This window comes from Rhinichthys klamathensis, unplaced genomic scaffold (assembly GCF_029890125.1).
Source record: "Rhinichthys klamathensis goyatoka isolate OS25496 unplaced genomic scaffold, OSU_Roscu_1.1 h1tg000334l_1, whole genome shotgun sequence".
NCBI lineage: Eukaryota > Metazoa > Chordata > Actinopteri > Cypriniformes > Leuciscidae > Rhinichthys > Rhinichthys klamathensis.
The window spans coordinates 340043-356816 of record NW_026606849.1 but is presented as its reverse complement, the minus strand read 5'-3'; the positions used below and the strand labels follow the sequence as shown (position 1 = coordinate 356816).

The window sequence follows — 16774 nt, the reverse complement described above, 5'->3', positions numbered from 1 at the left end:
GACGACCTCACGTTGTGTCATTCACGTTTACACACTGCCTCCGAAACATTAGTCCGGAGGGACGGATAATGGAGGAATCTGTATTCAGCTAGTGCGGGATTCTGCTTCTTGTGAATGGGTTGATCCCTATCCCCGGGCTACTCAAAGTTCGGAGCGGGACTTTGACAGAACAGAATGATTCTCTGTTGTCTCTCCATCTCATTAGTCTGGTTATTCTTGGAAGCCGGGGAATTCTTGCCTCGTATGCTCCCTTCGGTACGCTGCTCCATTAAGCTTGTGTTCAGGTCTGGTTGTATGGAGAGTTGCTGGTTCGGCTGCTAGATGTAGTGCTAAGGACTTGGCTGAGGCCAAGAGATCTCCCCGGCTAGCTCTGCTCTTAGGGACTCTGGGCTGTCTGGTTTAATGCATGAGTCCAGAGTCAGAAACGGTTGATCATTGGAGGCTTCTGGGTTTTTTCCTAGCACATATAACACTGAGCTTCTCGGGAGCAAAGCTGTGGTGTCACAGGATCCATCTGAATTGGTTACTGATGCATTTAGGTTTCTCTGGGTCAAGGCACATTGAGTCCTTGTGAAGAAATGTCCTTCTTCACTGCTGCAAGCGGCAGCACTGGCACACATATTCACACACACTTTTCTCACCTGTTGATGCCGCTATTGGAGAAGCGGGTGCACACGCGATTCCGATAGCACTTAGTCATTCATCCACATTCCATACTTCCCCTCTGTTATTCCTTCCAGACATATCACTCATTCTCAATATTTGTTTGTTTTATGTATTAATATTAAATCGTGTGTTATATGTTGGCGTAACCGGGTTGCTGGGAGCTGTGGTAGCGGTAGCGCAGTGGACCGGAACCCAGTGAAACCATGTTGTGCCTATATGTGGGGTAGCCAAGTTTTAGGTTAAAAGACACACAGTAGTTTGAGTTATGGTGGTTTTGTTTATTATGTTATGTTTATTGAAATTAGTTTGTATAAAGTTTGTTTTGTTATAAGGTGGGGATGTATGTCAATCTGAATGTGGAAGATATCACCTTATGACACTTACCTATTAATGGTGGTGCCCGAGAAAAGGGGCAGAGTCTGGCCTTTAAAAGCAGCAGCCAGACTCCAGAACAGGACTTGTTTATTAAAGTGGGTCGCACACCGGACGAGAAGCGCAGCGCCGCGTCGCGCCACGTCTAGGACAACTCCAGGTATCGCACACCGGACGCGCACATTCTAATGGCGCGAGCACAATTTTGAATCAACTCCTGGTAGAAGAGCTGCACGATGTGTGTTTTATCTTGATTTATTACTTATTTTTTTATGTTCATTGAATAATAGCTGATGTTTGAACGTTAATCAAGTAAAAGTGTCTATCACGTTGAGTCTGTTATTTTGTTGTAACGTTATCCGTTGTCTAGGCAACTATGTCACATAATACAATAGTATTTATTTAGCTAGCGTTTAGCTAACCCGAGTGAAAACAGCACAGGGTGAAGCCATGTACATTAACGACGATTTGAGACAAATAAATGCAAATTTAATATAAAACTATGCAAATGGCGCTCTGTGGCGCGGCAGGGTTTTGAACAAGGTCCTGAGCCGTAGCTGGGCGCCGCGGACAGACGCCGAATGGCGCCGCCGGTGTGTGTACACTCATTGAGAATAATGTGTTCGAATTTTAAAGACCTGGCGCTGCGCGACGCGGCGCTGCGCTTCTCGTCCGGTGTGCGACCCCCTTAACGCCCCAGTAAAGTGATGGGGACATTATACTGTAACAAGCACCGTCCTTCGGATGAGACGTTAAACCGAGGTTCTGACTCTCTGTGGTCATTAAAAAATCCTAGGATGTCCTTCGAAAGAGTAGGGGTGTAACCCCGGTGTCCTGGCCTAATTTGCCCCTTGGCCCCTGTCCATCATGGCCTCCTAGTCATCCCCATATACTGATTGGCTTCATCACTGTCTCCTCTCCACCAGTAAGCTGGTGTGTGGTGGGCGTTCTGGCGCACTATGGCTGCCGTCGCATCATCCAGGTGGAGCTGCACATTAGTGGTGGTTGAGGAGATTCCCCCTTCTATGTAAAGCACTTTGAGTGCAGAGAAAAGCGCTATATAAATGTGACAAATTATTATTTAAATACAAATTACATTTGATTTTCCCAAAGGCTTCAAAATAGTATTTTGTATTTCAAATACGTATTTTAAATACATATATCTGAAATACTGCCCATCCCTGGCCAGAGGATACTGTATATTCTCCTTGTTTTGTTAATGTAAACAACGCATAAAATGCAGTTCTCTGTGTCCGCCTGTGATTTGAGAGCTGTCGCATGAGAAGCGTTACATTCACTCAAAAGTTTTCGGCTGTAAAGTAACAGAAGGAGGCCATAAAACAGATCTTGCCTTGCCGTGGTTTTGCCCCCAATGAAGCCAGAGCCCCGAGTCCTCACCAGGCTGGTCTGCGCTTTCGTCGCATGTCGCAACTCGCCCGCCATCTCTATAGCCTATATAATATATGTATACCCACTTTAGGCTTCAAAAATGCTCTTCAGAAACACTACGCGTGACGTCACACGCGCATTCCATCCATTGTTTGATACAGTCTGGGTAGAGCTTAGATCGGGCCCAAAAAATCAAGCCCGACCCGACCCGAACCCGTTGTGTCCAGGCCCGGCCCGGCACATTAACTGTAATTATGAGTCCGAGCCCGATTTAAACCCGACCATTTTTAATACGTGGTCCGTTATAACCAGGGGCGACGCCAGATCAATTTTAACGCAGGTGCTGAATCCAATAGCGTCTGCAGCGCAATTTTATATATATATATAAAATACTAATAAATGTGCAAAAATTGGCCACTTAATATTTAATATTCAATTATTTAAATTATCACAATGAAAGTTTTAATTTTGTTAAATTGAACAAGCACTACATTCAGCATTCAATCAAATATTCTTAAAGATTCATTATTATTATTAATAATGTTATTTCGACATGTGTGCGTGCAACAAGCAAGATGTGAATTTGTAAATTCGGTGACAAGCGTGCCGAGAATTTATTTAATGTGACTTTACAATAAACAGTTTTTAATTGCTTTTTAAATTTTTTTTATCTCAATCGTCACTTAAGATAAATCAGCATTTTTTTTCTACAAAATGTGACTTGTGTGGCATTAGAAGAGCATGATGTCTTCGTTATTTCTGTTTAAAATGTTTCTGCTGTTTCTTTATGCTTGACATTTATTTAATAACATTGTTTGGGAGACTACTTATTAAAATGGTGTATTACTCTAAACTGTTCCTCTAAGAAAAAAAGTATCCTAAAATGCTGATTGTAATAGAACTGATTCTGGATGCTGATTGGTCAATCCAGAGTTCCAGTCTAAAACACACCAACTAATGTATAACCTTTTTTTTTTTTAAAAAGTTTTACCTTTGTATAGATTGAATATTTGAAATGGTTGGTTTTATGAACTATAGGGTCAATTTTTTTTATAATTTCCAAATAGAAATTGCTGACACACTAAACAAAGTTAAATAATATTGAGTAGATTCGAAAATACAGGAATATGTAGAGGATCAAGCACCAGAACAATCAATAAAACATGAGTTACAACAGCAAAAGATGGAAGCTGCTCAGGTGTAATAGGAGACAATTTCATGTTTCATTCACAAGTTAAACAAGAGGGCCCTAAAGCTCAATCTTCTCTGCTTAGACACCATAGAAGTGAGATGAACTGTAGAATTAACATTTTAATTTATGTTTTTTGTTCAACCGACTATATGATCAAATAATGTAAAAAAATATATAATAAAATGAAAACATTTTTAAAATGAATATTACGTAAAAGGATAAAAATGGCTTTCAATTAACAGGTCAATATAAAATGTTATAGAATATAAATAACATAAAAATGTAAATAAATATATCTATTAAAACACATGCTACCAATTTAATGTTTAGTGGTTTTGCCATGAATAGCCTACTAATACTTGGTAATGCAGGCTTATTAATTAATCTAATACCGATGATATACAAACATAGACCTTATATATTATAGACCTTTAACTTAAGTTTACAATTCAGTTTAGTGTGTGGTCAGTAACATGATAAACATTCTCCTGTGACAACGCAACTTTAATCATTGAACTTTAACCTTAAACATGCAGAAATATTCTGTGCATGTCATGCCCCCCGGGTTGGGTTAAGTACCACATTCTGCCTCAAGATGGCGCTACATTTGCATGGTTATCCTTAAGTATCTATGCCCTAAAATACCAAATAAACCTGATTTTGCAAGGCATAAGTGAGCTATTTAATATGAATGTTTGAGACTCCTGATCCATTAGGAAAACAACTAAAAGAAGAACTTTCTCATTAGATGGTGACACATTTTTAGTATTTATTTTTTATTTAATTATTATATGTGATCGTTTTTTTTTTTTATTCATAAAGTCAAATGGTTTGAGAAAATGCCTGTATTTGACCTGACATTAAAATATATTTGGAAACAATATCTAAAAGTAATAACTTAAAAGCAATACGAGAAATGCAACTGTTCAAGAGATACGTTTTTCTATGTTTTTCTTTCTATATACCCCTGACGTGTTTGGTTATATTGTTTGTCCAATATGCTTGTTTCTCATTACAAAAAACAAAAATATTAGACGCAGAATAACAGTAACAATATTTGCACTCTTAAACTTGATCTGCATCTGCCCATTAGACGAGCCTCTTCAGCGCCTGTTTTTAAATCGCTTCTTAAAACCCACCTTTTCTCCTTGGCCTCTGACACCTGACGTTGACATTTTGATTATTTATTTACTGTTTTTATGCTATGTTTATTTTTACTATGTTTTATGTCTTTTGATTTGTTTCATCTGTATTATATTCTTTACATAAAGTATGTATTTTATATTTTTTGTTTATTTTTCTGTACAGCACTTTGGTCCACTTTGGTTGTTTTAAAGTGCTTGATAAATAAAGTTTGATTTGATACAAACCAATGTGTTCATGATTATGACACCCCGATGTAACCCTGAAAAAGCAGAAGCAACATCATGTCACGTGCAGAAGTGTGTCCCTTTCCCACGCCTCAAGCTAATCATTACAGCTCCTCAACAATCATTACACACCGACTCGACTCTCTCCTGTAATCTCAGTCTGCTTACACACACCTGTATGTGAAGAAGCATGGCGGTGGACGAGGAGGCCGGCAGACCCACATGGAGCCGGCAGATCGAGTTCACTCTGGCTGGGATCGGGTGTGCGGTGGGACTGGGGAACATCTGGAGGTTCCCGTATCTGTGCTATAGGAGCGGTGGAGGTGAGACACACACACTAATGCTCCATCACTTACAGAGAGCACCAGCCAAAAGACCAGCAGTGTTATTGGGGAAAGTTCGAAAAGTAATGCGTGTTATTCACTTAAAAAGCAACGAATTGCATTCCTTAGTTATTTTTTAAGATAAGTAATGCGTGACATTACTTTTGGGTTACTTCTCATCCAGGCTTGTTTTCTTTTTTTTAGCAAAAAATATATATTTTTGGGCAAATGTGCAGTTCACACTAAATTTAAATGATAAGACTGAAAGAAATGCAAATTCAGGCAGCTGTGCTGCCATAACAGAAGAATAGGATGCAGGAGAAGAAAGTTATACATTTACTTCACCAATAAAAACAAAACAAGTCATTTTTACTTGTGGTTTAACTGAATCATCGAAGTGAGATTAAATGCATAAAAAATATTTTTTTTATTTAAAATATTTAATTATTGGAGGTTAATTTGATTTTGCATTTCACTGATTTTATTCATTTTGAGGAATCTTTTTTGCAAGTGAGATTAAAAGCTCTCATTAAGTCTAGAACTGCATTAACCATGATGTTTACACACAACGCCTCAGCACTTACTCATGATTCGTCTCAACATGAGGACAGGAGAGCTGTCTGTCAATTAATGGGAAAACAAAGTAACTTGCGTTACTTCTTTGAAAAAGTAACTCAGATATTTTGTTGTAAATTTAAAAGTAATGCGCTACTAGTTACTTGAAAAAAGTAATCTGATTACGTAACTCGAGTTACTTGCAATGAGTTACACACTTGTCCCGTCTACGAAACCGGTCTGAAGATGTTTATTGGGTATTTTATTAAGATATTTATCAATACGCATTATTAGTGGCCCTTTAGTGTGGAATAACTGGCACTATGAAGCCATGCACATGTCTATATGACAGCAGAGTTTGTTATTCAACAGTTTCACCTTTACCTTTCAGACTGTAAAAGCTAGAACGACCACACATCCACAGTGTGACAGGTGATGGATGAGTTTATCTGTAACTGTAATGGTGTGTAAGATCAACCATGACACTGCAATCCCTCTCAGATCACACTGGACACCTTTATATTGCTATAATGATTACGTGTAACTATAGTGTTATCTGGTTCAGAGTTTTAATTATTTATTTTATTATTAGCTATTTCGATCTATACATTCAGAAATTACATTTATATATTCACAACTATAGGTGAAACTCGAAAAATTAGAATATCGTGCAAAAGTTCATTTATTTTAGTAATTCAACTTAAAAGGTGAAACTAATATATTGTATAGACTCATTACATGCAAAGTGAGATATTTCAAGCCTTTATTTGTTATAATTTTGATGGTTATGGATTACAGCTTATGAAAACCTTTTCACAATATTCTAATTTTGAATAAGCTGTAAGCCATAATCATCACAATTATAACAAATAAAGGCTTGAAATATCTCACTTTGCATGTAATGAGTCTATATAATATATTAGTTTCACCTTTTAAGTTGAATTACTGAAATAAATTAACTTTTGCACGATATTCTAATTTTTCGAGTTTCACCTGTATATTTCTATTAACATATATATATATATATATATATATATATATATATTCTGTATATATATATTCAGATTTCCTTTTATATAGGCCTATTTATGAAGGGCCAAACAGGAAATTTTATATATATATATATATATAAATGTAAATCCAAATATATATTTATAACATATATAATTATTACATATATAATTATATTTTAGAAGATTTTCTATATCACCATCTGATAGGTTTGACAAGCTTCTGTTATGAAATGGTTGAACTGAACTGAAGTGAAGTGAACTGAACTGAACTGAACTGAAGTGAACTGAACTGAACTAAGCTTAACTGAAGTGAACTGAACTGAACTGAACTGAACTGAAGTGAAGTGAAGTGAAGTGAAGTGAACTGAACTGAAGCGAAGTGAACTAAACTGAACTGAAGTGAGCTTAACTGAACTGAACTGAACTAAGCTTAACTGAAGTGAAGTGAACTGAACTGAACTAAGCTTAACTGAAGTGAAGTGAACTGAACTGAACTAAGCTTAACTGAAGTGAACTGAACTGAACTGAACTGAACTGAACCGAACTGTATGTTATCACCTGTGCCTCTTCAGTGAAGTGTTGTTGTGGTCCCTGTGGTCCTCAGGTGCGTTCCTGGTGCCGTACCTGCTGATGCTGGTGGTGTTGGGGATCCCACTGCTGCACATGGAGCTGACCCTGGGCCAGTACCTGCGGAGGGGACCCGTACAGGCCCTCGCCAAAGCCTGTCCCCTGCTGAAAGGTCACCGCATGCATAATCATGACGTTAAAGTCCCTGAGATTAACTGCAATGTCAATGCTATACACCGTGGAAGTGTTGTGACAAACAAGTCCTTCAGAATCAGATCAATACAGACATAACTGTCACTGATATGAGAATATATGGTTCAGTTCCGACTAAAGGTCAGTAACCTGTAATCAATCTATCCAGGTGTTGGCATGGCAACGGTGGCCATCTCTTTCATCATGTGCACATACTATAATATAATAATCACATGGGCGCTGTACTACATGTTCAGCTCATTTCGAAGCGAGCTGCTCTGGGAAAACTGCAATAACACCTGGAACACGGCGAACTGCTCGGACCGGGCGAGCAACGGCTCCTCGTCCTCCACCGCCAGCCAGCAGTTCTTCAAGTGTGTGCATTCCCTCTTCTTCTTCACTTAATCATTTAACCACCATAGATCAAAATCAAGCCAAGTGTCGCTATAGCACTTAATGCAATACAGATTGTTTCAAAGCAGCTATTGCTAAACTGTTCCCCCAATATTTTATATTTTTGAAGCTGCTCTCCATTATGCACCGCTCTGTTTGTTGTTAGAATGATGGAAAGTTCCCCTGCAGTCAATCATTTAATCCCTTAAAACTCACCAAAATTACATATTTAAAGTTTTTTTCTTGAAAAAAACATTTTTATGCCTTAAAATATCTTGAATGTAACTCGACACCCTTGATTCATTTAGTATGCGTGGTTCTATTAATATGCAAATGAGCCCCGCCTCCACTCACTCACTCAGCTCAGAGATCCACTGGTTGACGATCACACGTTGATCTGATTGGTTACAAGGTCGTTTGTGACGTCAGAAACACCAGCGATTTCAAACCGTGTGTTTGAGACTGTCTTTGGTTCACTGCAGTTTTAAGCAGCATATTAAAAACAGCACATAGACATTTAAACAACATTAAAAACTTGATTTTCACCACAGGGGGACTTTAAGACTTTAAGTATTGATGCTGAAAAATCAGCTTTTCAATCACAGGAGTAAGTGAGTGTATATTTTAAACGTGCATTAATATAAAATAAAAAAGTTTTATTATATATTAAAATAGAAAACAGGTATTTTAAATTGCAAAAAATATCTCACAATATTACTGCATTTTAATTAAATAAATGCAGCCTTGGTGAGCATAAGAGACTCTTTCAAATAACTTAATACACCACAGGAGGATTTTAAAGGGTAACTAAACCCTAAAGCAACTTTTTTTAGTTAATGCTCTGTAAGACTGGGGCTTTATTAATGCTGGTCATTGATTCAAGTCATTTTTTTGACATTTGGGTATAAAGTGTTTTAATTCTACAATATATGGTGTAAAAACGTCTGAGTGCTGCCCTCTTCAGGTTGAACGGTGGCTACTGCAGTTGAATTTTCCTATTGGAAGTTGTGGTGCCCTGTGATGTAAGCAGGCACCAGCTAACCACGCCCCCTTGCCTACAGAGAGACCTGTCTCAGGTGCACCCATCCCCCCCCACCCCCTCAGCTGGGCTCCGCCCACTTTTCCAGCATTTTTCAAATATTGCCAGTGGGTGGAGTCAGGCTCTGACCAGGGGTTTAGTTACAGTTACCCAGTAAAGTTAAGTTAGATTTTTAGACTGGCCTCAGTGGTCTAACAGCTCTCGTCAATGTCAAAATGATTGAGATGACCAATGAAATCAAAGGAGGCGGGGCTTCACTTCACAGAAGCTGTGCATGAAGTCAATATAGTGATTCTATAGTTTCAAGGGTGAGAGAGTATGAGATAGTCTACTGGAAGTAGCTAAATATTTAATTTTAACTAATGTTTTACAATAGAAATGCTAAACGTCCAACAATATCCAACTCAACCGCTTGTGAAACGTGTGCTTAACTGTAATGAATGTGCACTCAAATCTGTACTTGCAGTTATTATTAATGAAATGTAAGACCACGATTTCAGAGTCACTTTCATGACTGTTTCTAAACACACTTTAAGAAGTGCACTTTTTAATAATGTCAAAATAAAAGTTTTACTTTAAAGTATATTTTAAATGATTATGTTTTAATAATCTTTTGTTGTGCTTTAAAAAGTGCATGTGTGTAACTTCATGTGTTGACTAACATACTAAAGCACATGTTAAGTACTTTTTTTGAGATTACATTTAAAGTTAATACATTTTTTTAAATTCCCTAAATGTGACATTAGGATATTTAATTAATAAATTATTCATTCAATTAAAAATAAATTATTCATAGAATTGACTAAATATATTTCAGTTTAGCAGTATATTCTGCAGTACACTTTAACCATATTTTAAAGACAATAGACATAATCATATAACATCTTACTTAAGTGGGTCAGAACTTCAACTAATTGCATTTAATATTATTTATTAATAATTAATACATTTTCATTTAATAGCAAATAAGTGTCCAAAAACAAAACATTCAGTTTGCACTTAAACATATTCTTTACAAGTATATTATTTCCATAATAAGTACACTTTTTGAAAGTATATGCAGAAGTGGGCTTCTTTTTTGTCAAATTTCATGTAATTCATAACTGAATATGATGTTTCGGCATATTAGGTATATGATTAAGAGTGATGGTGTGCATTTTTTTTTTTTAATGCACACATTTTGTACAACAAAAACTGCTCAAGACATGGTTACGGCCTTGCTAGATTGGTCAGTGAAGTGTTCTGATGTTGACTGCAGTGTGTGTGTGTGTGTGTGTGTGTGTGTGTGTGTGTGTGTGTGTGTGTGTGTGTCAGTTTTAAGGTGCTGGAGAGGACCAGTGGTGTGGAGGAGACGGGTGTCTTGAGATGGGAGCTCTTCCTCCTGCTTCTGCTGGCCTGGATCCTCGTCTACCTCTGCATCTTTAAAGGGGTCAAATCCACCGGGAAGGTGAGAACACACAGTCATCCTCATGCATTACAAGTTACGCCAGTTATGTAATCAGATTACTTTTTCAAGTTACTAGAAAAGTAATGCATTATTTATAAATTTACAACAAAAATAGTTACTTTTGCAGCAAATGAACCCTTCAGCAAGTTACTTGTTTACCTTTCATTGACTGACCGCTCTCTTGTCCTCATGTTGTCCACAGTGAAATGCACAATCAGAATATTACGCAAACCTGCAATAATTAAATATGTTAAATATCGCAAATATACTTTATCTATTTAATGTCACTACTTTATTAAACAACGTCTTTGCTGCTGACTTTCGATGATACAATTCAACCATGAATGACTTTAGATTAAGATCACATTTGTGTTTCTTTTTCTTCTTTTTTTATTGCTGAAGAGTGTTGAAGTTAAAGGTTTGTTTGAGCAGCGCCCTCTATTGTACAGGTGTCAATGTGCATAAGCTTCAGCCTGAGGCTTATTCATGTCACTTTTTAGTGTGAAAGGGCCTTTATATTTGCTAAAAACAGAACAACAATCAAAAAAGCCCAGCCCAGGTGAGAAAAAGTAATGTAACACAAAAAAGTAACTAAGTAACGCAATTAGTTACTGTTTTATAGGGAGTAACACAATATTGTAACTCATTACTTATAAAAGTTACTTTACAACACAGGTCACATTACTGATTTTATGTTTCCTGCAGATCTTTTTTTTCTAATTGAAAGTTTTTTTGGTATTGACAGAGATCATTCAAAAGAAAGAAATAAAGAGCACATAAACAAATCATACATAAAAGAAAATCCCAGATTAGGCTGTAAAATACAATAAAATACAAAGTGATAAACAATTGAGGAAAATACAAAATTATGCAAAATTAAATATAATGTTTTTTTAATTATATTTAATTTTTATTTATTTAATTTTTATTTACCCATTTATGTGTTTTTTCCCCTGTTTCCAAGAACATCATGGTATTATCATGTTACCATCTCCTAAATACCATTACTGCAAATTCAGCAAGACATGAACAGGAAAATACATCAATTATAGTCATGCACTGCATTATATTATTTTAATGACAATTAAACTCACCTTATCCTTAATTACTATCCTTTTATTTGTATTTCTCTCCAGATTTTCCATGTTTATGTTTGTGAGTTGATCTTTACACATGTTGGTCACAGGTTGTGTACTTCACCGCTCTGTTTCCATACGTGATTCTCCTGGCCCTGCTGATCAATAACGTGCAGCTGCCGGGAGCCATCGACGGCATCCGCTTCTTCATCATCCCCGAGTGGGACAAGCTCCTGAATGTGGAGGTGCGGAATATATTACAATCCTTTATCATTCAAATACTACCTGTTTTGTAGTTCAAATGATTAGTTTGACGCACAAAAAGCAGTGCATTTGGTATTACTGCATTTAGATAAAACTAAATAATGTGCATAAATTGTGTTTTGGGGATTTTTGTTGTGACTACACTGCAAGAAATGACTTTCTAGTACAAATATCTAAACATTCTTAAAGATAAATGTACTCGAGAATGACTTAAGAATTCTTGCTCTATGAAAAATGTATAAAAAAAATGAAGTGACTTTATGCTTAAACCAAGACCAATGAGGTCAGAAAAATAAACTTAATTCAAAGGAGAAAAAAAAATATTTTTCTGACCCCATTGTTCTTGTTTTAAGCAAAACTCACTTAATTTTGATACATTTTTCCTTTTGCTTCTTCAGTAAATATATCTTGATTTAAGAAATTTTAGATATTTGGAATGGAAAACAAGACAAAAATGCTAAGTAAGAATTTTTTTTACAGTGTACTTATGTTAAATAAATGTATTGTCATTAACTACATTAATACCATAATTTAAAGGTGCTATATGTATTTTTTAGCGGCCTCTATCGGTGATGTTTCAGATTGCAACCAATTTTTACAAGAGCGCTCGTGCTCGAACACAAGAGCGATCACTCATGGCACCGGCCACACGGAGACTTTCAACACACCGGAGAAAGCATCACACAACATGCTGGAAACTCATGTAAACTCCCACTGCAACGGTACAATAATAGGCTACTTTTATCAGCTTGACGTTGAACTAATGCTCCATCCTCGTACCATGATAACGTTACATGTGGTGTTATCTAGCATAAGGCATTTCACTAACTATTCGTGTATCTTTCACAATCAGCAATGTCAACATAGGTGAGTGTATAATATGATAACGAAAACGGTTAGTGAACTAGACTGAACAATTTCAGTGTAAAAGTAAGATCGTAGGAAGTAACATTACTGTACTGAACGTGTCGGAAATGTGTATTATAAACAATATGTCTCTCCATAATTCAAACGCTCTGCCGATGTTGATCCGTGTTTTCGATCCGATTCCCGTTTGGCCTGACGAGCTTCAGCGGATACATTTTTGTTTTGTTTTGTATATTTATGTGGAGTTTGTGTTGGAGTGTGTGTTGTGCTGGAGGCAGGTCGTGTTTAGTGTTATCAGACTCAATGTGGTCAGCTGCAGTGCCGTCGCATAGACTGTATATAAAAAGGAGAGAGGCTCGGGAGCGCACATGCACGTCACATCCGATGGCTTTCGCAGAAAATACGACCCGGAGACTTCATATAGAAATAGGAATACTGGCCTTCAGAGGTAATAGCAAAACCCGACAAGTGGATCATTGTAATGTGTGATTACAACCCCTTCACACACAGGCAATAAAAAAAGGATTCATTTAAGAAGAAAAGTTATAGAGCACCTTTAAAAGTTCACTTTTGGCCCTCTTGCGGTTGAGATTTGAGATTTAGCGGCTCCATGTCAACCTTTCTCGCTTGTTGTGATGACTAACCTCTGCCAGAGACACACACACACACACACACACACGTGACGAGACACACACGAACAAGTACGCTATTTCCTGCGAAAACCATCCCGACAGTTATTTTTATATATACTTATAACAGGCTTACCATAGTAAATCAGGGTAATAAGACAAAACAGGCTTTGAAAGAAAGATTGATGATGTATTGACTCATTTAATTCTCTTTAATTTTTAACCAAAAAAGCTACATAGTGTGGGCTTACCTTTAACATGTTAAGTTTGGCAGCCCTGATTAAAAAACGAATGATGGTAAAGATGTGAATGATTGAGAAATGAAAGCTGCTGTGTGTGTGTGTGTGTGTGTGTGTGTGTGTGTGTGTGTGTGTGTGTGTGGCTCTTGAGACAATGCTGTGCTTGTTGTCGTCCAGTTACACATTATGTTTGTTTCACTGTGTTTCATATTGACATTGTGTAATGTGTGTGTGTTTAGGTGTGGATTAATGCGGCGGCTCAGATCTTTAACTCAATCGGGATCGGCTTCGGCTCGCTGATGGCCATGTCCAGCTACAACAACTTCAACAACAATATCCTCAAGTGAGAGAAGATCAACCCGTATTATCATCATCTCCAGTTTAAATACTGTGTGTCTTGTTGCATACAACACACACCATCTCTAATCTACTTTCCTGAAAGTTAGATACAATCTAGTTGTATTGGTGTATCGCTCTAGAGCGAAGTTCACAGTGATAATTCATTTATTGCTCTCATTAATTTATACTGCCATGTATTTAATGTTATATATCATCAGGGCTCAGTGAGCAGAGAGAAATAAAATAAGATATTCATTAGCATTGATTTAATCTCATATTCATCCTTTTTTTATTCCCGTCACTGTAGAGATACTCTGGCCATTTCCATCACCAACTCCTTGACTAGTATTTTCGCTGGATTTGTCATTTTCTCTGCGTTCGGCTACATGTCTCATCTGCAGAACGTGCCCGTCAGTGAGATCGCAGTGGACGGTGGGTTATTTCAGTGTTGATTCCTTTACTTTACCGTTTTTGGTAACACTTTACTTGAAGGGGTGTGCATAAGACTGACATGACACCTTAATAACCATGACATGACATATGAAGTAGGGTTTATGCATGTTTATGACAACTGGCATTAAGTGTCATTCGCTCAATTATGACATTTTGAATGCAAATATGACATTGTTTGAGATGTATTTGTTATGACATCTTGACATAAACCATAACATCATAACCTGTCAGTGTCTTTGTCATGACAACTTGACATTAAATTAAGTTAAACTGTCATGTGGTTGGTTTTGACATTGGCTGTCATAAGGCCATTATAACTGTGTCATGAATATTTTTCTTGTCCTCAACTACAGTGGTACACATTGAACTTGTCATTAAAAAGTTATAATGGCTTCATGACAGCCAATGTCAAAACCAACCACATGACAGTTTAATGTAATGTTACCCCATAAAGCTAAGTGGTTTCTGAAGTTTGATAATTAATGTGCTATGACATGTTTATGACAGGTTGTGTTGTCTTAGTAATGTCAAGGTGTCATAACAAAGACATCTCAAACAATGTCATATTTGCATTAAAAATGTCATAACTGAGCGAATGACACTTAATGACAGTTGTCATAAACATGCATAAAACCTCCTTCATATTCATAACATGTGTCATGTCATGATTATGAAGGTGTCATGTCAGTATTATGAACACCCCTTCAAGTAAAGTGTTACCCTGTTTTTTATAATGTTTGGCATTGATAAATCTGCTGCATGGTGCATATCATAATTATTGCATCTGCCTTAAATCTGCATGGTGCATATTATAATAATTCTCCGTGCAGGTCCAGGTCTGGTGTTCGTGGTTTACCCACAAGCCTTTGTGACGATGCCTGTCGCTCCTCTGTGGGCCGTTCTCTTCTTCTTCATGTTACTCTGCCTCGGCCTCGACAGTCAGGTCTCATGACCACACTTTTCAACTATACACATACCCGGTTATTGTGACCTGTGTTATATTGTGCTAATATGATGTTCTTATAATGAATTTTTATTGTATTCATAAACACTAAAAAGTAGGTCAAGGTGTTAATGCATAACAAGAGACGAGGTCACATGATCTGCTTTCATTTTCTTTAATGCTACTTGTGATTTCCAACAGTATAACAGTAAATACATGATTAAACATTGCTTGTGAGATCATTTGGGGGTGAATCTCACAAAACATTTGAGAAACATAACCAGGTCATTCTGTATTTCAACCTTGCACTGTTAGAAATTACACAGTATTTAACTGTAAAATGTATTTTACTGTAGGACAGTTATACAGCATGTTACTGTATTTTAAAGTTGCATTGTGGGAAATATCCCCTTTGATCATGGTCAAAAGAAGAAAAGATAAATAATCCTATCAGGCTTTTTTTTTTAATGCAAAATATTATTTATATTTGTGATGCACTTGTTAATGTTATTGTTATCGGCCCGATAAGAAAATTTGGCTGATATATTAAAGCCGATAAATAATGGATTATCTATTTATTGAGACACTTCAGATTCATCATGATAGTTTTGAATTGCTTGAAATATGATTAAAATCACTTCAAAAAGGAAAACACAGTTCAGTGCAACATGTGCAGCGAGTCTGTCATATCGGCTACATAAAACTATAATGAGAATATTATTATAATTGTGTGCTTGGGAATTGGATTTTAATGGTAAGACTGGTTTTTGTAAAATTGGCCAACATTTTCATATCGGTGCATCCGTATTTTATATGTATTTTGGCGTGAAATGAGCCAGGATTATATCATGCCTGAAGAAAACGGTTACATCTGTGATTTATAAATGCGAGCTGTTCATTCACTCTGTCATGATAAAACATTAAGCAACACATGCATGAATGTTTGCTGGAGTAATGCTGCTGGAATCACACTGTTGAACTTTACCTTGTGTTGTTGTGTTGGTGTTGTGTAGTTTGCTATGGTGGAGGTGATGGTGACCAGTCTGTTGGACAGTTACAGTAAACCCATCCTGAAACACCTCAAGCGCAAGGAGTTCGTTGTGCTCATCGTCTGCGGCGCGGCGTTCCTCATGGGCATCCCGAATGTCATGCAGGTCACATGATCTCTTTTACCTTATCTTACTTTCAGCTTTTATACTAACATTAAAGGTGCTGTATGTAGAATTGAGAAACTCTTGTTATTAGTGACACCGGTGGCCGTTAAGTGAACTGCAGCCGCACTTACTGCTCGAGATCACGTAACACACAAGAGACTGAACGTCATTCAAGACCAGGGCCCGTATTCATAAAGAATCTTAATGCAAAGAGTCGCTCCTAGTGACAAAATTCTTATAAATGTGGGCGTTTACTCTTAAAATTAAAGAAAAAATCCTATAGTAAAGAAAA

At 36.9% G+C, this 16774-nt stretch overlaps 3 protein-coding genes across 13 annotated transcripts in view; 2 read left to right on the top strand and 1 right to left on the bottom strand.

Annotated features, from left to right (window-relative positions):
• camk2d1 (calcium/calmodulin-dependent protein kinase (CaM kinase) II delta 1) overlaps positions 1–16774 on the bottom strand; it is a 381234-nt gene that overhangs the window by 154772 nt on the left and 209688 nt on the right. The window lies entirely within an intron of this gene.
• The window catches only part of ank2b (ankyrin 2b, neuronal), a 287922-nt gene that overhangs the window by 159432 nt on the left and 111716 nt on the right, over positions 1–16774 (top strand). The gene's annotated exons all lie outside the window — the stretch shown is intronic.
• On the top strand, positions 5165–16511 carry si:ch211-283g2.1 (sodium- and chloride-dependent GABA transporter ine). The gene is made up of 9 exons (XM_056272330.1): positions 5165–5312; positions 7485–7619; positions 7809–8013; positions 10386–10518; positions 11705–11839; positions 13833–13936; positions 14240–14364; positions 15216–15328; positions 16342–16511. Exons 1-9 carry the CDS (start codon positions 5180–5182, stop codon positions 16489–16491), a joined length of 1233 nt encoding a protein of 410 aa, XP_056128305.1. The 5' UTR covers positions 5165–5179; the 3' UTR covers positions 16492–16511.

Excerpts from the sequence above, each read along its gene's own strand:
- si:ch211-283g2.1 (XM_056272330.1), top strand. The coding sequence starts at position 5,180 with ATGGCGGTGGACGAGGAGGCCGGCAGACCCACATGGAGCCGGCAGATC. Across the intron at positions 14,365-15,215 it reads CAGTGAGATCGCAGTGGACG|GTCCAGGTCTGGTGTTCGTG; the intron begins GTGGGTTATTTC and ends TTCTCCGTGCAG. Across the intron at positions 15,329-16,341 it reads GCCTCGGCCTCGACAGTCAG|TTTGCTATGGTGGAGGTGAT; the intron begins GTCTCATGACCA and ends GGTGTTGTGTAG.